General features: G+C 46.5%; 3 protein-coding genes and 1 long non-coding RNA gene across 13 annotated transcripts in view; all 4 read right to left on the minus strand.

Moving 5' to 3' along the window:
- Positions 1–7,888, minus strand: part of PXK (PX domain containing serine/threonine kinase like) — a 61,482-nt gene extending 53,594 nt beyond the window's left edge. For all 9 annotated transcript variants that reach the window (XM_084794510.1, XM_084794509.1, XM_084794516.1 and 6 more), the window contains exon 1: positions 7,664–7,888. In XM_084794510.1, the coding sequence (XP_084650636.1) occupies positions 7,664–7,765 (102 nt within the window). In that variant the 5' untranslated portion in view covers positions 7,766–7,888. The remainder of the gene's footprint in view (positions 1–7,663) is intronic.
- Positions 7,889–16,055: 8,167 nt separating this feature from the next.
- HTD2 (hydroxyacyl-thioester dehydratase type 2) lies at positions 16,056–16,832 on the minus strand (the record flags this gene model as incomplete). Its single annotated transcript, XM_084796656.1, has 1 exon — positions 16,056–16,832. The coding sequence occupies one exon, from the start codon at positions 16,830–16,832 to the stop codon at positions 16,317–16,319; it is 516 nt and encodes a 171-aa protein (XP_084652782.1). The 3' UTR covers positions 16,056–16,316.
- A 17-nt stretch (positions 16,833–16,849) lies between these two features.
- RPP14 (ribonuclease P/MRP subunit p14) lies at positions 16,850–22,635 on the minus strand. 2 transcript variants are annotated; one of them, XM_084796658.1, is made up of 6 exons: positions 22,402–22,635; positions 21,166–21,253; positions 20,957–21,041; positions 18,238–18,314; positions 17,540–17,618; positions 16,850–16,986 (listed from the first exon to the last, which is right to left on the minus strand). In XM_084796658.1, exons 2-6 carry the CDS (start codon positions 21,234–21,236, stop codon positions 16,930–16,932), a joined length of 369 nt encoding a protein of 122 aa, XP_084652784.1. In that variant the 5' UTR covers positions 21,237–21,253; positions 22,402–22,635; the 3' UTR covers positions 16,850–16,929. The 2 variants fall into 2 exon arrangements, with proteins under 2 accessions (XP_084652784.1, XP_084652783.1); XM_084796657.1 differs by having other exon boundaries at positions 22,158–22,635.
- Positions 19,223–20,949, minus strand: LOC311605808. The gene is made up of 2 exons (XR_014782096.1): positions 19,985–20,949; positions 19,223–19,800 (listed from the first exon to the last, which is right to left on the minus strand). It is a non-coding gene; the product is annotated as an uncharacterized lncRNA (long non-coding RNA).
- Positions 22,636–22,701: the final 66 nt, after the last annotated feature.

Genomic DNA, 22,701 nt, shown 5'->3' on the forward strand with positions numbered 1-22,701 from the left:
GCATTTTGAAAGGCTCCCTGTCAGGGCAGCTCTGAGAAGTTCACAGACACAAGCTGTCCTGCCTATGCATCTAGGAAGGAGCTGGATTGAAAGAGCGGAGAGCTTGTGAGCGAGTCTGTGTGCTCTGAGCTTAATACCCTGGAATGTTACAAAACTTTGCAGGATGTAGAGCGGGTGGCTGGCTGCTTTGGAAGGCAATGAAACCCTTCTAAGTGTGCTGATAAGCTCACAGCTCTGTGAGTATACTAAGAACCACTCAGGCATCCACTTCCACCGGGTAAACTACATGGTTTGTGAATTATTATATAATGCTACTGCAAAAAAAACAAGTGTAGGAAAGGCTTTCTGGGCAGATTCTTGCCACTATGCAGTACAATTCCCAAGCTGACATTAGCCACCAAGAAATGACTACTCGGCTATTTGAAGGCAACAGTAACACTAAAGTTCCTTTTTGCTTTCAACGGCACTCTCTTTAGGAAGTATGGCAAAATACTGGTATGCAATTATATGCACAGATGGCCAGCCTTCCCCCCAAGTTTGGTAATTGTAGCATCAGCCGAAGATTAAATGGTCAATTTGCAGAAAGTCCTCCTTCAAAACCCCAAGGTTTACCCAAGAGAAAGCATTTGTGCCCTTAGTCAAAGTCTCAACCTGAAAACAAAGGGCAATGACCTCGTCTCTGAAGAAACAACACACTTTAATCTCCCCACTATGCGTCTGGTGTTTACAACTAACCAGAACAACACCCAGTTCAAGAGCACACTGCCCACAGGAGGAGTTTACCACTCCCTTCCCAACCCTTAGCACTTAAAGGTTCCAAGAAGCAGCCAGTGTGGTGGCTCGCACTGGTGATTACAGCACTTGGAAGGCAGAGGAGGAGGGTTACCACAAGCTGAGGACAGCATGGTCTCTACTGTAAATTCCAGACTAACCAGGGCTACAGAGTCAAGCTCTGTTTTAAAAAGTATGTGCGTGACTGTGTTTAGGAGTGTCTGGCGTGGTGACGCTTGCCTTTAATCCAGGTAAGGGGACCTACTGGCCCAAATCTGATCTCTCCAGAATTCACACGGTGGAAGGGGAAAGCCAATTCCTGCAAATTGTCTTCTGACCTTCATATAGGTGCTGTGGGACCCATATAGCCTCCGCTCTCCTCACATCTAAATAAATGAATAAATGAAAATTTTAAAATTTTAACTAAATTTTTTTTAAAAAAGGAAGATCCAAGGAGACTCAGGGATTAAACAGTCCATATAGTATCTAGCACATGCCTTTAATCCCAGCACTTGGGAGGCAGAGGCAGGTGGATCGATATGAGTTCAAGGCCAATCTGGTCTACAAAGTGAGTCCAGGACAGCCAAGGCAACCCTGTCTTGGAAAAAAAGAAAAGTATCTGTCACACAAGCACAAGGACTTGAGTTCAATCCCTAGCACCCACATGAAAAACGCAGGCACAACACCTACTTTTAACGGCAATACTCAGGAGGCACCGATAGCAGGGTCACTAGGGCCTGCTGGCCCGTCTAGCTGAATCTGAGAGTTCAATGGGAAACTGTCTCAAAAAATGAGGCAGGTTGGGGCTGAACAGATGGCTCAGCAGTTATGAGCACAGTTCTTGCAGAGTACGGGTTTGATTCCCAGCATCCACCGCATGGCTCACAACCATTTGTAACTCCAGTTCCAAGGGACTCAACACGCTCTTTTGGCCTCCATGGGCACCAGGCACATACATGATAAACATACATACATATATACATATAGTACATAAAATAAATTAATTAAAAAATATTTTTTTAGCCAGGTGTGGTTGCATACACCTGTAATCCCAGCACTCGGGAGGCAGAGACAGGCAGATCTCTGTGGGTTTGAGGCCAGCCTGGTCTACAAAGCGAGTCCAGGACAACCAAGGCTACACAGAGAAACCCTGTCTCAACAACAACAACAACAACAACAAAATAATAACTTTTAAAATGTGGTTGAACCCAGAATGGTAGCAAACAACTTTAATCCAGCACCCAGGAGACAGAGTCAGGTAGATCTCTGTGAGTTGCACACCACCCAGGGCAATACAGTAAGGCCCTGTCTCAAAAATAATTACTTAATAAAATAAAGAGGTAGAGAACAATTAAAACGACACCCAACTTTACCACACAGACAGACACATAGACATATACATACATACACACAGACAGACATACATACATATAGACAGCCACACACAGATACGCATACACACACTGACACACACACAGCTGCTGCCCAGGTTCCCTTTTCTCAGAATGCCAAAAACTGCAACATAAGGAGCTTCGTTTCCTATGAAGCCTTTAAATGCCTCTGGAGGGTTTGCAGGACTAACGCCTGCCTCGCAGGGAGAGCCCAGCACCTGTCCCATGTGTTACAAATGAACACGGTCCAACTTTCCATTGACTATCTTTATTTTGAACAACCTCAAGATCATAATGGAAGTGATGGCTGTTTACGGCATTCTAGACAAGACAAAACAGTCCTGCCCCAGAACCCCACATTTCTCCATAGAAACCGCCATGCTGTTATCTATTTCTCTATTACAAGACATTTCTAATGGGGTAATGCTCAAAAAAAGTTGACGGGTGAGGACCGAATATCATTGATCCCTAATCAGTGCAAAACCAATGGTTTTCAATAAAGAGATGACTTAAAGTCTCTAGCTCTAAACCCACCTGATGGACGGTTTCCTGACTGCTGCGTTTATCAGGTTTTGTAAAGGACAACTTGGGAAAACACAGGAGTAAGCAGAAGATGAGTGAGTCCCAGGGAATAGCTGCCATGGCCCGTCACCTGACTGCTGTGTTGAAGGGCTGCCATTGCCCACCATACAGTCAGCACTGCTCATGCAAATATCTTCAGAGGAACTGTTTTACAAGTGTTCAGTATAATGTGGACTTCTAAAGAAATCTCCAAATAGCATCTGAAAAGCACTCAGGGTAGCTGACACTGAATACTGGCTTACCTTCGCATTTCAGGCTCGGAAGACAACGATGTCTTACTTGGCATCACACTTGAATAAGTATGCTGGTGATACATGAACAAAGGTTTTGGTGCTTGGTTTTGTTTTTTTGTTTTTGGGGGGTTTTTGTTTTGTTTTGTTTTTTGTTTGTTTTGTTGTTTTTATTTTGTTTTGTTTTGTTGAGACAAGTGAGATTAAAGATCTGGTTATGAATACATGGGGTTTTTTAAAACTATTTATTTTATTTGCATAGGTGTTTTGCTTGCATGTATGTCTGTGAGAGCGTGTCAGATCCTCTGAAACTGGAGTTACAGACAGTTGTGAACTGTCATGTGGGCGCTGGGAATTGAACACAGGACCTCTGTAAGAGCAGACAGTGCTCTTCACCACTGAGCCATCGCTCCAGCCCCCTAAATTATTTTTTTAAAGGTCACTAATTAAGAAACTAAGCTCAGTAAGCCAAACAAGAAACTCCAATCGCATCTATAGTATGGCAGGTAACTTGTGCAAACCTCGGAAAACAAAAGCCCTCAGATGCAATACAAGAAAAAGTCTATGAAAGCCAGAACTGTCTAGTTCACTGGCCCATTAAATACTTGTTTATGCTACAAATATCACACAATGATCTTTTACTTCTAGAACAAAATGCACCAGATGCAGAGTAACTGGGCCCTAAGCCAGACGAACCTGCAGAATATTAAACAGGAGGGAGCTGAGGTAAAAAGCTAGCCACACTGCCAACTTACCAAACAGCAACAAGGAAACATGCGTACTTGGTGACAGCCCTCTCCAGATGCCGCTTCCTGTCGGTTTTATTTCTGTGAGGCCAGCACTTTTTTTTTTTAAGTCTTTTGACTTTGAGTTTTCCCCTCCATGCAGCCAAGAATTTGTATTTCCCTCTCTCTTATTTCATCTAAGCTTGCTTACAACTCACCTGTTGGCCATTTCCCATAATCCCTTGTTTAGAAAACCTCCTTTCTTCTCAAAGCATCCTGCCTCTGAATAACAGTCTTTCCCTTCTGATTTTGTGAAAGCTTCATTTTCCTGCCATCATGGCCTGTTTGTTCTCTCTCTCACTCTCCCTCCCTCTTTCTCCCCCCCTCTCCGCCCCTCTCTCTCCCCCTCTCTCTCCCCCTCCCTCTTTCTCTCTCCCTCTCTCTCCCTCCCTCCCTCTCTTTCTCCCTCCCTCTCCCTCTCTCCCTCCCTCTCTCTCTCCCTCCCCCCTCTCCCTCTCTCTCTCTCTGTCTCTCCCTCCCTCTCTCCCTCCCTCTCTCCCTCCCTCTCTCTCTCCCTCCCCCCTCTCCCTCTCCCTCTCTCTCTCCCTCCCTCTCTCTCTCCCTCCCCCCTCTCCCTCTCTCTCTCTCTCTGTCTCTCCCTCTCTCCCTTTTTCTCTCTCTCTCTCATTCTCCTTGTGCTACATTCAAGTGAATACTTCTAACCACTTAGCTATCTCTCTAGCCTCCTTGTCAATTTCCTTTCTTTTCTTTCTTTTTTAATTTTCTTTCTTTCTTTCTTTTTTTAAATAAGAAACACTACTTTTTTCTTAGATTACTTTATTTAATGTACTCTAGGTGTTTCACTTGCCTGCCTGGTGCCGAGAGGCCAGAAAAGAGCACTGAACTGGATTGGAACTGAAGTTACAGACAGCTGTGAGCCGCGTGGGTGTTTGGGATCCAGCCTGGGTCCTCTGCAAGGAACAAGTGGCCTTCACTGCGGGCCATCTCCCTAGCCCCTCACCAGCAATTTCTTCAAGCTAAAATCATTGTGTTCCGTTTCTTAAAAACCAGAAGAATGTACAAAAGAAAACCATTCAAGCCAAAGCCAGGCAATGACTCACCCACCAACAAACACCCAGCCAGCCGGCTGCTCCTCACTCTAGTACGTCTTTTGGGAAATGACTTTGTGTTCCTTCGTCGTCCTGGTATCTTTATCTTCCCCATACAATTTTTCCCCTCATAAAATCCTAAGTCAGAGTTACCCTATGATTTTGAGCTGTAAATTCTGTTTCCTACGACAAAACAATTTGATAAATTAAAACAGCTATGGTCAGGAGTGAGCTCACTTGCAATAGCATACTTAAGTGTGATTAACCCTCCACACATGGGGTACTCAGGAATAAAGAGATGGAAGAAAGGAACCACCTTACAAATACTTCAAAAGGTGATTTTTTTTTTCAATCCTTGTAACAAGAGGAGAACAGCTGAGAACAGGCACTGGTTTTTCCCCCATTTACATATGACAAAACTAAAATAAAAAAAGAGGGGCCTAGTGGTTTGTGCTGGTACACATCTATAATCCCAGCACTCAGGAAGACCAGCTTCAGCGACATCAAAAATGAAAAAAAAAAAAAAGTTTTCGAGTCACCAGGATGGCTCAGCAAGTTAATCACTGGCCTGGAAGCCTGACCTGAACTGGGCCCAGCAGAAGGAGAGACCTGGCTCCTCAGAGTTGTCTTCTGACGGCCACACACTCTTCATAGCAGGCGAGCACCCTCCGCACACGTAAAATAAATACATATAAAACAGAATAACGTTTTAAATTTTTTGAGTTAGCTGGGCCTACACCCCGGATGGGATCTCTATTACTTCAAGGCCACTCAGGTCCACAGATCAAGCTCCAGGCCAACCGGGATACACTGTGAGACCCCATCTCAGAACAAAACAGAGAGAGAAAAGTTTCAGTGCCTTGCCCAAGCAAAGTCACATGACTGACAGGTATGATTCTAGACCTCTTCAAAGCAAAGCACGGCTGCTACAGTGTGACTGTCCACAGCCAAGAAGCAGCTTCCTAGAAAGCAGGATCCTCTGAAGGATGCACCTTTGACTTTTGACACTTTTTCCTTTCACCCAACAAACTGAAAAGCTACCTTCAATCTACCCAACAGAACCCAACGCCACGCGTCACTTTCAATAACTACTTCTTTCCAAAACAACGTCCAACTGATGCTGGTTTCAAGCGACTTACTCATGAGTCACTAGTAGTAGTCCCAGAAGTTTGCATCAGTATACGCTTTTTCTCAATAAAGTTTAGGGCTGACGCAACACTTCTCAGTCTCACCCTTCACAGCTAACACGACAAGAGCATAGAACAGTCAAAGTTACGCAAGACGATGCTACGTTGTCTATTCCACATCTGTTTCTCTGGGTCTCCTGTGAGTCACTGCCTCTTGTTCAATCATCTTTAAAAAAGGAAAAGAAGGGCTGGAGAGAAGGCTCAGAGGTTAAGGACCCTGACTGTTCTTCCAAAGGTCCTGAGTTCAATTCCCAGCAACCACATGGTGGCTCACAACCATCTATAATGAGGTCAGGTGTGCAGGTAGAACACTGTATACATAATAAATAAATAAATCTTAAAAAAAAAAAAAAGGAAAAGAAAAAGAAAAAAACCTACTAAACTACCATTTTTTTTTGCCATGACATTTTTGTGTTTGTTTTGAGGAAAACCTCTGCAGTAACTATGGAACCCCATTACATTTCTCACCGCCTCACTTTCACTGACCTCTGTCAGTACCCTAGAAGCCACGTTGTCCTGATGGTCACAGTCATCACTGTACGAAAGCGGAAAAGGGGCACAAGGAGGTTGCAATTCATTTACTTACCCACCCAACAGACACATATGAAATGCTGCTATCAGACTGAGACCCCAAAGTGAGTGAGAATTGTCACCCCTGTCATAGCTGGGCAGAGAGGAAGTTATGTGATTACTGTCTCCTTAGAGTTCAACAGACCTAAAACACCCTGAGAGGTTACTCTCCAGCAAGCCGGTCAAAAATATAATTTCAAAGAATGATTACTCCCTGCCTTAAACTTGGGCCCTTTAAATCCTCACTTTGCTACAACAAATTTACAAGTTTAAAAAGCTCATGGGTATTTGGTGCCTTTTCACAAATTTCTGGACTAGGACTTAAGATGTTAGCATAGGGAGCAAAGTGCACTTTTAAAAACGATCGTCATTTCTCTATCTGAGAACGAATGCTTTGAACAGTTCAGGACCTACAAAGCAAGGCTGTCGTGGAAGAAATGGGGACCCCAAAAGGTCCCGAATTAATACAACAGAATGAAAGATTTCTTTGAGCAACAGAGGAACTTGAAAACACACACACACACACACACACACACACACACACACACGAGGTGGGGGGGCTACTGTGGGGCTTGGGGCTTTAGCCTCCAGGTGATGAACCCCCCCAAACACTGCCGTAATAAACAAACAAGCCTCTGAGATGGAATCTGATTTGCTAGCCTGACACAACATTACAATCTAAGGAATCCTGCTCCCGCCCCCACCCCATTCATCATTTCCTCAACCAAGTCCCAGAGGCTAGTCGCTCCCGGTTTTTTTTTTTTTTTTAAACTGGTTCCTGGGTTTACTGCTAGTAAATTACAATGCATGGAGCCCCTTTCTAAAAAATTAAAAAAACAACCAAAAAAAAATGTACGAGTAAATTAAAGGAAGCGTGGCTTTAAAGCCCCCATAAAAGACTGTATGGAGCAGAGATGAACTGGCCAGTGTTTACTACCAGCAACTGGGGCTCCCCTAAGCCGCCCGGCCGCGGCCGAGCAGGAGGGAGGCGGCAGCGGCTCGCACCTGCCCGGCCGCCGGTGCCCGCGCCCGGCTGCGCCGCCTGGCCTTCGCCCGGCCTCCCGCCCTCCGCCCCGGCCTCCCGCCCCGGCCGCGCACCGTGTGCGACTGCAGGCTCTGGCTCGCCTCGACGGCCGCTGTCAGCGGCACCGTGTCGTCCAGCAGCACCTTGCCAGCCGGCGGCTTCTCCATGAAGGCCATCCCGGGCCGCCGCCGTCGCCGCAGCGTCGAGAGCCGGGGCAGGAACCGGAGGCGCCGAGCGAGACCCGCCACCCGCCGCGTCCCGCCGCCGCCGCCGCCGCCGCTGCTGCTGTCAACGCGCGCCGCCCCACGCGCCGCCGCCGCCCGCGGGGTCCTAGCGCCGGAAGGCCCGGCCCGCGGAAAAGTCATCACCCGTCAGCCCTACCCCGCTGGGTCCTAGCGCCGAGGCACACACAAGGGTGGGTGACTGCGATCTTCCCAAGGCTGCTATCAGAGGCATTGTGTCCCTATGTGGCACCTCCTCGCCATTGCATCGTACACCCACTACATTGAGGACCCGGCCTTGGGCTCACGAACATAAAACTAAACCATCACCACTAGATCTCAAATCTAGACGCTGCATCCTGAGCCCAGGGATCCAAGAGAACTGAACTTTTCAGATGAACCCTTCAGATTGTCAGACTTGAGACCCTACTACTCTCAATCACATCTTCCCTGCCCAAGGAACTTAGGGCTAGGGAAATAACAAAAAACGCCTCTAGGGTGGATGCTTGGGTCTGAGCCTGTAGACCAGACTTTCTAAACCAAATCCTGATTCAGGCTTTGAACTCTGATCCTCAGGAGAACCTAGGTGCTGCTCCCCCATAACTGGATCCCACAGTGTTAGGTTCTGGAACCACTAAGCAACTAAGAACTGGGGTGGAAAAAAAAAAATAACTGCGTGTATGCTTGGCCCCCAGCTCTCAGCTGGGGCCAAAGGTCATCAAACCTGAAGAATCTAAGAGGCCTTAGACTCTGAGAGGTTTTGGTCCTAGCATTCCAGCTCCAAGAGCCTCAAACATAGAGCTGCCATCAAACTTGAGGAGCAATTTGTCAGCACCAAATCTACCCTGCTTACCTTAGCCCAAGATCACAATCTTCCAGGATAATAATGGAAACAGACTTAGATCCGATGACCAAGACCCTGTCTGTTTGGCCTCTGGCATGTACTTAAACTGTGTGACCTTGAAAAGCCACACACACACACACACACACACACACCACCACCACCACCACCACCACCACCACCACCACCACCTCATTCTTCAGTCGGCCAAACTGAGTAAATACCTATATAGAAAGCCTAATAGAAATACAACAGGATGGGAAATGAACAAAGATTTCTAACTCAAGTGTGTTTCCACCAAACCTCTATTACTTCAGTCATAGAAACAAAGCTTCCTTGTAAATCCACCACCATGCGGTTTGACGTCATGGCGAAGGTCTCGATGACCCTTAATGGTTATCCTCGCCAGAGTTCAAGCTTGCAGGGATTGTTGGCCAAGCCCAAGTAACCAAACGACAAGGACAGATCGCCTTCAGGGGCCAGTGCTCAATAGAGGGACACATGGAATGTAACTTCTTAATTTAGCCCTAAATATATGAGATCTCTTCCTACATCTCATTTTTATCCCAACATGCTTTAAACTAGCAATCTAGTCAAGCCAAGCCATGTGTCAGCTAAGGGGGGGGGGGGCGGCGGGTTTCAACTTGTTTCCTCTGTTTCTTGTTTAAAGGCAGTGAAGTATTTCATTTTAAGAGTAACAGAAACCCAAATCCTGAATCAATCGCTCTTGTCATGATAGGAATTGGCCAAGACAAGGTCATATTCCTGCTGGTGGGACTATCAATTGGCCCAATCCTTAAGGAAGGCAGTAAGTCACTCAGCAATACTTACTGAGCCCCTACCATGTAATAAGCTGAGGGTGAGTTGGGCGGTGGTGGCGCACGCCTTTAATCCCAGCACTGGGGAGGCAGAGGCAGGCTGGTCTACACAGTGAGTTCTAGGACAGCCAGAGCTACACACAGAGAAATTCTGTCTCAAAAAAAACCAAAACAATGAAAAAAAGCAATATATCTATCTGAAGATCCAGATAGATTTACAGGAAAAACACTAGAAGGAAATAACCAAAATGTTTCCTATAAGAAACAGAATTATGATTTTTCTTCATATTTTCTAAAGTGCCTTTAATTACAATGCTTTTTTTTTCTTTTTCTTTTTTTAATTTACTTTTAGTTAGTATTTTTGTTTGTTTTTTGAGACAGGGTTTCTCTGTGTAACAGTCCTGATTGTCCTGGAACTCCTATGTAGCTCAGAGTGAGTTGGCCTGGCTGGGCTTGAATTTACAGAGATCTGCCTACCTCTGTCTCCCTAGTGCTGGGATTAAACGTATATGCTACCATGCCCGGAAAAAAATGTATTTTTATTTTATGTATACTGGTGTTTTGCCTGTGTATGTATATATATACTGGAGGGGCAACCAGAGCTTCCAACCTCTGAGCCATCTTTCCAGCCTCATAGTTACAATGTTTTATTTTTATGTTAGGAAAAAAATTATATAATCAGAGTCCACTGCTCTATGGAACCACAGGTTCCAAAATATACATTTCCAAGGTTCAGAGGATGTCTCTCTGAATCAAGCAAACTGGGATTTGGCTCCATTTCCAGGATATCTGCACAAACAAAATAATGACAGTTATGCTTGAAGACTTTGGGTACCAAAGGGTCCATAAATGAAAAAGCACAAAATGAGTGGAATTTTTTTTTTCTGGTTGTGGTGCTGGGGTTTGAACCCAGGGCCTCATGCATGCTAGGCAGGTGTTCTGCCACTGACCCACAGCCCCAGTCCACCCTTCCAACACTATAGGAAAAGGGAAAGATTGTCCCAGAAACAATGACTGCAAAGTAGTCTATATAGAGTACCGAAACTGAGGCACAAGCCACCATTGGCGCATAAGACGTAAAAGAGGGCCGGGCATGGTGGCGAACGCCTGTAATCCCAGCACTCAGGAGGCAGAGGCAGGTGGATCGCTGTGAGTTCCAGGCCAGCCCTGGTCTCCAAAGTGAGTCCAGGACAGCCAAGGCTACACAGAGAAACCCTGTCTCATAAAACCAAAAAAAAAAAAAAAAAAAAAAAAAAGACATAAAAGAGGAATGCTTTGGGGTAATTCATGAAAGATCCAGAGTTTGAACAGGGTCTTCAGGAACCCAGGGCCTTTTGGTTGCCAGCTATACTTTCAGCCCCAGTCACGCTTCTATCAAAAGCCTACTGTAGACGGAGCGGTGGCAGAATATCTACCCTCTAACCCCAGCACTTAGGAAGCAGAGGCAGGCAGATCTCTGAGTTTGAGGCTAGCCTGGTATACAAAGGACAGCCAAGACTATAGAGAGAAACCCTGTTTCAAAAAACAAAACAAAAGCAAAGCCTACTGAACTACTGAACATACACTAGATCCCAAATACTGTGTTAGCATAGGAAAGTGAAAAGGCAAGACAGATGTCACCTACTGTTGTCAAGCTTCTTAGGCACATAAGCTAGGGGGGGAAATGGCATAAAGTCACAGGTGGTCCGGGACATCCATAAAGATTTAAGTAGCAGAGACTGTGATACACTGAGCAGCAGGAAGTGCTGAGCAGAAGGGAAAGCGCTTCACAGCCTGCCGTGACAGACCTTCTCTAGACAACCAGGTAAGACATCTCGAGGCAGCAGATAGCTCTGAGGCTTGGAAACCTTGGGGGGCCACTCAGGCTGCAGTGGTCACTAACAGACACTTCCTTCTGGGCGGCACTACCTCAAGGAGGAAAAGGTGAGTCGTAATGTGGACAGTACTGTAGGAGGGGAGCAGAAGATGGGTCTGGAGTGGGTGAAGATGGAAAGGATTGGTTTGAAAGAGGACTGCCATGAGAGAGAGAGAGAAAAAAAATCAAGTTAGACTCAAGAACTAGGAAAAAGCCTGCCTTCACAATCTCAGGAAGACACTAGCGTGCTGGGCAGGTCTCGGGTCCACACCAGCTCCGGCGTGGCCAGCAGCCTGGTTCCCCTTTGCTTCAGCTTCCTCACCTATGGAGTGGAGACTGGGACAGCTTTACTAAGGATTAGGAGGCCACTGGATGGCACCAATACTGGCATTGCCTGAGGCGGAGGCTAAGAAGCAACTGTGAGTTATTAGATGCAAGGACGTCACCAGCAGGGCCTTTCATGAAGACCCGGGAATGGGAATGCTATTCTCTCTGAAAGGGAAGGGACTAAAAAGGCGTTGGCATTGAAGACTAGAGCTGCACGTGTCATGAAATGTGACTTGGCTGTCTTCTCCACCAGGAAAAGGAAACTGAAAGTCAGAAGTAGTTGATGATAGCCAGGGACGAGCTCAGGGTTTCTCTCCTTTGCTCTGTGGTTCTTTCCGGAAGCCTTTCACTTTTGCTAGGCTTCTTTCTTCCTACCTACCTCAGTGAGTTCCTTGTCAGCAACCCTCTGAGCGTCCTGAGACACGGACCAGGCTGCAAACCCCATATGACCTCAATATTCATCTGGCTTTTGCTTTTTTTTTTTTTTCAAATCAGCATCTTGGCCTCGAACTCCTAGAGACCCAGTGATCCTCCCGCCTGAGGCTCCTGAGTGGCTGACTACAGATGCTATGTGCCTGGCTCTGTTTGGCATTTGAAGTGGCACAGGCTGAATACGGGGAAACTCTTCCCAGACCAGAGCTAATCTAAATCAAATAGACTTGTGTTTCTAGTCTGGCCGGAATGGGCTGATAAGGAGAGAGCATTCCACGATTTTGCTTTTCACATACATACAACTACTCAGAGGCTAGCAGAAAAAATAAATAAATAAATTATATTCTGCTCTGTTGCCAAATGTTTAGACCGCCCCTGGGCTGTTTATCTAACAACCTGAGGCTTAGCCAGATTGATTGAACATAAGAGATTTTACTGAGGAAAATTTCTAGGCCTGACAACTGCTATACAAAAACCAGCTCACAGAAGCTTGTGCATACCCAGTATTTCCTAAGCAGGGTGGCCTTACAACTCTAAATAAGGTTATTTCTTTAAATAGTCATGGTCTGAATACTAAACAACGAACGAAATTCAACCCAGTCATTCGTATGCTGACATTTTGTATGGCAAACACTGGGGAAATCTGTCCGGGAGCATAAGATTCGGACAGTTTGCGGTTAAGAGCCACTTTGGAGTCTACCAATCTTGTCTGGCTGGTGAACATGTTATTTGGGTTATCTTCTAGCCTGCCATTCTGTTCCAGGTGCAAATGTTTCTGAAGATGCTGAGAATTCTGCTCTTTGCAATCCAAATGAACAGAGACTCAAAGGGAAAATACCCGGAGCCCTAACATGACACCACACGCAGTTCACGCAGCCCAGGAGTAAGGGCGCAGCGCCCCGACTCTGCGGGCCTGCGGCTAGCGCATGGTCACAGCAGCTCCTCAGCCTGACAGTCAACCCCTGGTAGACTGCTTTAATATCAATCCCTAATAGATGTGATTTAACCGCAATTTTCTCGGGGAGTAAATTGGTGTGTGAATTATACTCTAGGAACATAAAAAGAGAATTGACTTATAGTTTGGCACAAAATAAAAACCCGTGGTTACCTTGGAGGCACTCAGAGATTTCTTTTTCTAGATGAACACACAAGTCAGGTCCACAAGATAAATGGTGGCCACAGTGAGGCTCTCCCCAGTAACCTTAGATTTGTTGTGGGGGGGGGGGGCAGGGAGGGGAAATTGAGTGGCATTTCAGCAATATGGAGATGTTCCTTTTCGAACAGAATGTAACAGTCTATTAAGCCATTTTCCAGTACATTAGGCTAAAATTGCTTAAGATGGGTATTCTTTCTGTGGCAATCAAGTGTCACATAAACTGCAGTCTTATAACACCCCTAATGTGAAAAGTGCTGACAAATTGGGCTATTTTAGCCATTACTTTTGCATTCACTTCCATATGTGACCCCTTCTCAATTGCTAGCCTTCCCTGTAAGACAGTCATGCCTTCTGGTACCTCATGTGGGCTTGAGAGAGAATGACTTTTTTCTCATGCTGCTTTAAGGGAACATGAACAGCTTGGTGGCCCTGGCTCCCAGTCAGCACTTGTGGAGAGAAGACTGACTCCGTTTATAGGGATCAAAGGTCATATCCACCCCAGACTATTAACAATGTGAAAATGCTCTACGTGAGAAGCTACTTTTTCAGGGTGTGACATCTCTCTCCACTCCCCACTTGGCCTGCGTAACTTTTTCTTTTAGTGGGTTGGAACAGATAGCCTATCTTCCTGCCTCGGTCTCTGATTGCTAGCCTGGCTCTAATTCTCTTTTCATCAAACTGATCCTTAGAGCTTCCATACTCTGAAGACAATCTCTGAAGGGTAGGTGGCCCAGCACATTTGTTTCCTTGGGAAACTGAAACAGGAGACTCTTGGGTTCAAAGCCAGCCTAGACTACATGGCATGACCATTACTGGGGGCTGGAGGGGGGGGGGATGAGGGACAGGTACTGGGTGGAAACCATAGGTATAGAATAGGGAAATGCTCCAGCGATAGCAGGGAATAACAATCTGAAAGGATGTAAGAATTCTATCTTACGCCTTTAGTCCCAGCACTCGGGAGGCAGAGGCAGGTGGATCACTGTGAGTTCGAGGCCAGCCTGGTCTACAAAGTGGATCCAGGACAGTCAAGGCTATACAGAGAAACCCTGTCTCGAAAAACCAAAAAAAATAAAAATAAAAATAAAAATAAAAGAATTCTATCTTAACAAAATACTATTGCAACTGACAGTGCTCCAGGAGCGAGGACACTGCAAGATCCACCGTGATAGGTACAAGGAAGCTTAAGCTTGAATCCTCTGTGACCCTGGATGGCCTGGGACAAGCTATACGGCATGAGTCAACAAAATGGGGCCACCAGCTTTATAAAGCTGTCTCAAGAATTATAGTAAATGCAGATTAGCTTACCGGAATGTAAAAAATGGTAGCTACTATTATCAACCATCCCAGGCTGCATTTACAGATCTACACCTACGACTGCTGCTGAGCCGCAGGGATGAGTCCTGTAGGAGTGAGCACTGAAGGCCTGAGCTCCCTTCTGATAGGTGACACATTTCATCAAGTCTAGTGACTTGCCTACAACTAAGTCACCCTTAGATGAACTCCGCCTTTGCGCCTGACGCTGACCTTGCTGTTTCCTTCTCACTCACATACTGGAGGAAGGTTTATAATTCACTCACTCAAGACACGTGACTGCCCTCTAGTGGCTACAATAATTCTTTTCAGTAATGGATTCAACTGCTCCAGAGATACAGTTCTGTTGACCAAGTGCCTTGCTGAGCAACCTTGTGGACCTGAGTTCCAACCCCAGAATCCATGTTTACAAACAAGCAAATGCCAGACACAGTGACTTGTGCTTATATATACTCCCAGCGCTTGGGGAAGTGAAGGCAGGTGGATTCCTTGAGCTCACTGCTAGCCAGCTTCATCCAATTAGAGATGAATGCAGTGAGAAAAAAAGTGAATCTTGTCACATTAATGACACACAAGACTGACCTTTGGCCTCCACATGCACAAGCAAGCACATACCCACAAGGCTATTCAAGACATCACCAGAAGGAATGCATTCTCCAGGAAATACGGAACAGGCAACCACATCCACTCTTGGTTTGGGTTCAAAGTCTTGCTATATAGCCCAGGCTGGCCTAGAATTCCTGGTCCTCCTAAGTTTTAGAATTGTAAGAGATGCCATGTCTTGTATTCCAAATCAAAGCATATGGCTTTGGTCAGTTACCATTTAACCTCCTGAACAGGCAGGCCATGAGTATATAGATGCTTGGTTTTGTTTTGTTTTGTTTTTTTTAAAGTATTGGCTGTTTGGGATGACTTTAATATAACACAGTCAGCACAGTCTCCCCATACCGCTAAACTCTAAAAAGCAAACAGAAACAAATACTTGGCCTCCTCATCTACCATCTAAATATTTACAACTTTTTTTTTCCTTGAGATAAGGTCTGACACTCAGAGGTCCTCCTGCCTTCATCTGGAATGACGCGCATGCATCATCACACCCAGCTCTGCCTTCCTCCGCCCTTTGTCTGTCTTTAGATTGGTTTTGTTGTTGTTGGGTTTTTTGTTTTGTTTTTAGGGTAGATCCACATTTTCAAGAGAGGGAGAGAGAAATTAGACCCTTTTAAATAGAGGCTTTGCATCCCAGATTCTTTTCTTCATGTTTAAAATACTAACAGATTGACCCAACTTCCCAATAGACGGGCATGCTAACCTGTTCAACTGTACAACAGCCAACTTTGAATTCAGAAAATCCATGAAGCTCACTCAAGGGAAGCCAGGGGAGAGGATAATATCGGCTAATATTTCCAGGCCTGGCACTCTGTTGAACTCTATGTTACAGTGTTAGTTTACATAACTGAGTCAAGGCTGCATGTAAATGCTTCAAGTAACAGAGAAAGTTGAACCAGTTGGCATTTTTCTGTTTTTATTATTGAGACAGGGTCTCTCAATGTAGCCCGGGCTGTCCTGAACCCTCCACAGAGAATGAAATCTTGCAAATACTTAAGCCTGGGTGGAGTTTATAGCAGTCTGGGAAGTAGACGTTAGAGCAAACTGCCCGCTGGCTCCCAGGTGTGCCAGCGTTCCTTCATCAAGTGCAGAGCCCACCTCCCCCGATGGCGCTTGCTAACAGGAGCGCAGGTTTGAACTTACAATCTTACATTTGTATTTCAGGATCTAGAACCTTCTGGGACCATAACTTTAACCCAGCCTTCCATGACTGTCTTTTCACTTTCCATCACACAACAGGACACTGCAACAACAGCAACAAACTGCTTCAACCTTTTCACTTCTGCAGATGCTAAAACCACTTCTCCAACATATAAAGGAGCTGGAAATTTAATTTCCTGGGAAAGAAACACACAACCTGGCCCTGGCATTTTAGTACCCAGGAGAGCTGAAATAAGTCCATTTATCAAAACTCCATGCACAATTGTCTTTCCAAACTTGGTGTGTTTTGCAAAATCTTCACTTAAGTGCACAGGGTTGGTGTCTCCTGTTAACTCTGAGAAGGTAGCCACGTCCTGTGCTGTAAAGGCCCTGCTGAGCTCGGCTCGGTCTCCAACCTTCATGTGCACACGCTGTAAGCACTGCCCTGCCGGCACCAGGTGAGTTAGCCACAGTCTCCTCTGAAGCCCACTCCACCAGACACGATGGCCAGAAACCACAGGCAACATCCTCAGCATCTCCAGACGTCATCAGCAGATGCTTGCTTCTGTTTTCAAACTATGCAGACAGCAAAAGACAGTGTTGAGAGCGGAGGTCTCTGGGCTGTAAGAATATTCAGTCCAGTACTTGTTCCCTGCTATTCCCAGACAATGCAAGGAGAAAGGGAGACACCTACAAGAGAAGAGAAGGTTCGTTCAAGCTGCATAAAGACACTGGCACCAAGAAGAGACTTGATACCCTATGAGCATATACAGGGGGAGGAAGTCCCCCTCAGTCACAGTCATAGGGGAGGGGAGCAGGGGGAAAGTGGGAGGGAGGGAGGAATGGGAGAATACAAGGGATAGGATAACTATTGAGATGTAATATGAATAAATTAATAAAATATATATTAAATAAATAGGAAAGAAAAAATAGAAATAATGACACTGGTAACACAGACACATGCAAGTTTCACAGGATGCACAGAACTAGAGCCATCACGAGCACGTGTTCACGAGCCTGGAAACAGCCTGTCAACTAAGCACTGCATGTAGCAGCCAACAAGAAATGGTGAACCCCAGGCATCTCCTGTGTGACTGGACCACTGGCTTCAGCTTTGGAAGCAATGAGAACCACGGTTGGCCTCGCTAGATGTTAACTCTGCTCTACTCAAAAATGAGACACACCCAGATCATACCACTGCAGTATTCGGTCGTCCTTGGGGTTGTGAAAAAAAGGTCTTTACCTGAATCACTCTGAAGGCACATTTCTTGTTTTTATAGGCTCCAAACAAGGTCAAAGAGCTCCACAATTTGACCAGACCACTGTACAAAGAAAGATCAAAAGAGCATAACGACGTCTGCTGCAACAGCTCCCTAGTACGTTTGCTTGTGATGGTTAAGAATGTCTTTGTTTTTTGTTTTTGTTTGCTTGTTTGTGTTTTAAAGCCAGAAGCCTTATTTAAATGAAACAGAATTTTAGGAAAAAAACATATCACAGGCACGGTGGCTCACACCTGTAATCTCAGCTCTCAGGGACGCAGAGGCAGGTGGATCCCTGTGAGTTTAGTGGCTAGCCTAGTCTACTAAGCGAGTCCACAACAGCCAAGGCTACACAAAGAAACCCTGTCTTTATGGGGAAAATCACACACCAAAAAACATATCACAATCAGAGAATAAAAATGAGCCCAAGAGTCTTTTTGAAAATGTACACATCTGACTTTAACACCACAGCCATCAACTGGGATATCGGCTGTAATCGATCACAAGGTTTTCTGTCTAGCACAGCCCCTCGGGGAGGAATGTTCACAGGAACGCCACCGTGAACTTCCTGAAGGTGTTCTGGCTTCTGCGTCATATACTCTCATCATGGAAACAGCTTCACTCACTGTGCTGTCCCACCACTCTCTCTGCCTAGTATTCTAGAACTGTCCCACTGTCATACCTGCTGCAGATCCTTAAGATGGCTGACAAGGTCTTCTCATCGTAGGTTAGGACGTCCACAGGCAAAGCAGCACCTACCTAGGTACGGGACAATACCATTAGCAGACACCTGTCCTCACTTGTGAACGCTAAGAAAACCAGTGTCTCAATTAATGGTGCTGGTACTTTCATGTGCCTGCAAAGGGCTCCTAATGTCTGGAATGTTGCTCAACCTCTTCATGATACCCCCTTCACCTCAGAGTCTGTGTTTGTTTGTTTGTTTGGTCTCTCTGTGTAGCCTTGGCTATCCTGGACTCACTTTGTAGACCAGGCTGGCCTCGAACTCACAGCAATCTGCCTGCCTCTGCCTCCCAAGTGCTGGGATTAAAGGCGTGTGCCACCATGCCCGGCCAATCTGTGCTTAAAGTGCTCCTTTTCCAGAGGCTAAAGGTGCCTGCCACAAAGCCTGACGATGTAAGCCTGATCCCCAGGACCCACATGGTGCAAGGAGAGAACCAACTCCAAGTTGTCCTCTGACCTCCACACATGTACACACAGGCACATATATGTATGTACACACATGAGATAGAGATAGATAGATAGATAGATAGATAGATAGAGTGAATGAGTGAGGTTTTTTAAAAGCTCCTTCTCTTGAGCCGGGTGTGGTAGCACACGCTTTTAATCCTAGCACTCAGGAGGCAGAGGCAGGCAGATTGCTGTGAGTTCGAGGCCAGCCTGGTCTACAAAAGGAGTCCAGGACAGCCAAGGCTACACAGAGAAACCCTGTCTCGAAAAAACAAAAGCAAATAAAAAGTTCCTTGTCTTGTTCACAAGGTTAGGCTCAACCTCCTTACTGCACTCTTTCTTATACAAGACCCCATCCTTTACTCTCCCATAATTCTCTTCTTGTCACTATTTAACAGGACCGACAGCCCAAGGGATAGAAATCATGTCTTTCTTACAGCTCTATCTCCTGAAACTGTCTTTTGTTTTTGTTTTTTCGAGACAGGGTTTCTCTGTGTAGCCCTGGCTGTCCTGGACTCACTTTGTAGACCAGGCTGGCCTTGAACTCACAGAGATCTGACTGCCTCTGCCTCCCGAGTACTGGGATTAAAGGCATATGCAATCACACCTAGCGTGTATAAGCATTTCTGTTAACATAATTTCCAGTTTTCTGTGGTAAGTGCCTATAGGTGCTGTTGCTGAATTGTATGGTAGGCACATAACTAGTTTATATTGCAGTTGGTACGCACTCCCCTGGTACTTGATGTTTTCATGTGCTTCTTTGCCAATTGTAGGTTCTCTTTAGTGAAATGTCTGCCAAAGTATGTAGCCTATTTTCCATTTGGACTATTTGTTTTCTTTGATTGGGCTTCCTAGTGTGTGATGGGGTCTTATTATGCATAACCTGGATCATCTAACTTCAGCCTGCCTAGCTCTCTGATTACAGGTGTAATTCACTATACCCAACTACTGGGTTCTGAAAGTTCTCTGTGATAATCTAAGTAATACTTCTTTGTCACACATACAGTTTTCAAGCATTTTCCCCAGCCTATAACTCATCTTTGTATCTTCTTCTTTTCTTTTCTTTTTTTTTTTTTGGTTTTTCGAGACAGGGTTTCTCTGTGTAGCCTTGACTGTCCTGGACTCACTTTGTAGACCAGGCTGGCCTCAAACTCACAGCGATCCGCCTGCCTCTGCCTCCCAAGTGCTGGGATTAAAGGCGTGCGCCACCACACCCGGCCCTCTTTGTATCTTCTTAACACAGTCTTTGCCGAGCATATTTGATAAGGTCCGTGGCAGATGTGAACAGAGTACGCCAGAATCTGCCCCTGTTCTTCCTTTCCTTTTCCACAGTTCAGCTTCTGTTTGGTGACGGCTAAGACAAAGCTGCGCTAAGTGCTGCTCACTAAGACACCCTATCAGATCGTCAACCACTATCAGTAGGCACAGCTTACTTCTGCTCACACTCTTTGACTACTTTAAGATGTGTCTTCCCCACATGTGTATGTGTCACTGCACGTGTACGGATGTGTTTGCCCACGTGCCGTGTATGTGAGTCTGAGCCGCTGCACGTGCGTGGAGGTGTGAGGAGACTCTCAGGAGCTGGCTCTCTCCTTCCACCGTACGGGTTCCAGGGACGGAACTCAGGACACCCTGCCATCCCTCACCGCTCTATAAAAGACTTCCTCACTGAAGCATGCTAGCGCTCACGCAGAGGTGGGCTATGTTGCTGGTTACCAGTGGAGACTATAACCTGACAGCACTGTGCAGGAGCAAACAGTGCCCTAACAGGTTCCTTGTCAGGGCACACTACAGTAACCTACCAGAATTCAGTATTTCTGGAAGCTGGCTTCTGGTAAAAAAAATGTTTAAATGGTATTTCTGTGTTTCTGACAGAGCGCTCTTTCTAGGCTGGGAGAGGAGTTGCTCGCCTTTAATCCCAGGGCTCAGAGGCAGACGCAGGTGGCTCTGTGAGTTGAGGCTAGCCTGGTCTACAGATGGAGTTCCAGGACTAGCTCAGGCTGACTTCCATTGGCTATGCAGAGGAGGAGGTCGGCCTCAAAGTCTTATCCTGACTCCGCCTACCAGTGGCAGAATCACAGGTGCTGCATTACAACAGGTATGACCAGGCCCAAGGCAGGCCATGACTCCACCAGTGAGCTATACCCCTGGTCCCTGTTCTAGAATTTCTTATAAAAACCTTAGGAATGTTAATCTGCCAAGCGGTTCCATACCTCCCCAAACAGGTCCCTCAGGGCTGAAACAAGCAGCTGTTTGAACTGCGCTGCATTCAATTCAATTCCGTGTTCTTGAAACTCTCTGTAAAAAAACATTAAAAAAGAGAAAATACCGCATTAAACTTCATGCTTTTCAGATCCATTTAAAAAGGCAAAAACCAAACAGGGAATGTAAAACAGAACTCCCATTTGCAGACTGAACTTACAGGCAGACTTTCATGTAGTGGTACTCTGAGGGGCTCTTGTAAACCACTCTTTCATATGAGGTAGCTGGCATCTTCCAACATGGGGTACCTACAGGAGAGAGGGCCGGTGACTACCAGGTACACATTGTTAGTAGTCGTAGTATTGTATTTTTAATGGGAACTTGGCCTATTATTGTTGTTGTTGTTATTATTATTAGTTTATTTATTTCTGAGACAGGCTTGCTGTATAGCACAGGCTGGCCTTGAACTGATGCCCCTGCCTCTCTCTAGGGAGGGCTGGGGCTACCAACTGGAATACTTCCACATCCAGCCTATTTGATTTTAAAGGACCTTTTTATTGTTTTTCGAGACAGGGTTTCTCTGTGTTAGCCTTGACTGTCCTGGCCTCGCTTTGTAGACCAGGCTGGCCTCGATCTCACAGCAGTCGGCCTGCCTAAGCCTCCCAAGCGCTGGGATTAAAGGCGTGCGTCACCACTGCCCAGCTTAAAAGACCTTTATAGTATCTTTACCATGACTAAATGTAGCCCCTTGGTCTTGGACCTGAATTATAAGCCAAAATTCACTAGTCTGGCCCGGCTGACCTCCAACTCAAGAGATCCTCCTGCCTCTGCCTCCCGAGTGCTGGGATAATGGCATGCGCTACCTCTACGGGTCGAAAAGGAATTTCATGAGACCTAATGCTCTGGACTTTCTTCTCCTCTCGGCCTATGCTACCGCTACTAGTTTCTCCACAAGCCAGAAGCGCCTCCAGGTGGCCATGTGTCTCACGCTCCCTGGCCGCCTTCATCTTACTGTTTGTCACTACTCACCCCATCAAATTACTGTACCACCACACCCCCACCCTGCCAGTCCTACAAGGCTTACTCCCCGTCTCCAGGCTCCCACTGTGCCTGCACTCCGAAACAGGGATGTCTCGTTGCCTACTGCTTCTCACGACCTCAAACGAGAGTCTTGCACATTTAAGCACACAAAACAACAACTCTGGCACTAACCCAGTCATTCAAAAAGACCGATCCCCACTGCTGAAGAGTCAGGCGCCGGCACTAACTCAGCGCCCACCGCGAAGTGTGCCCAGCATATAGCGGGATCAGCCTTCGGAAGGGGTCACCGTCTGTAACCGGGACCTTTAGCCGCGTAGTCCGGAGCCCGGCGGCGGCGGTTCTCCAACTTGACCTAATGCGGAGAGCCTCCGGGCCGCCACACTGCTACCACGCGCTCCTGCTCGCGCATGCGCACCTGCACCTGCCGCGCGCGTAGGCCGTCCCGGGCGCAGAACGAAGCCGCCACTCAATGGGATAGCCGCGTTCCTGTCTCCGGCATGCTGCTATAACTCGGCACGGGTGGGAGTTCCCACGCAGCAGCCCAAGTTTGGGCCTGGAAAGCAGACCTATTTACGTTTGACTCCGTTCCGCACCGCCCTACGGACGCTCAAGCGAGCGTGACGTCAGTGCGCGGCGTCGGCCACTAAACGATTGCGTAACCTCAGCGAGTCTGAGGACGAGCGGGTCCCGCGCCCTCTAGCGCCCACTCCCGGAA

The sequence above is a fragment of the Acomys minous genome (assembly GCF_964271855.1).
Source record: "Acomys minous genome assembly, chromosome: 9".
NCBI lineage: Eukaryota > Metazoa > Chordata > Mammalia > Rodentia > Muridae > Acomys > Acomys minous.

Coding starts and splice junctions, on each gene's coding strand:
- RPP14 (XM_084796658.1), bottom strand. CDS start 21,236: ATGCCAGCTACCTCATATGAAAGAGTGGTTTACAAGAGCCCCTCAGAG. Junction 21,042..21,165: donor CACTACATGAAAGTCTGCCT/GTAAGTTCAGTC, acceptor GTTTTTTTACAG/AGAGTTTCAAGAACACGGAA. Junction 18,315..20,956: donor TGAGGGACCTGTTTGGGGAG/GTATGGAACCGC, acceptor TCCCGTACCTAG/GTAGGTGCTGCTTTGCCTGT.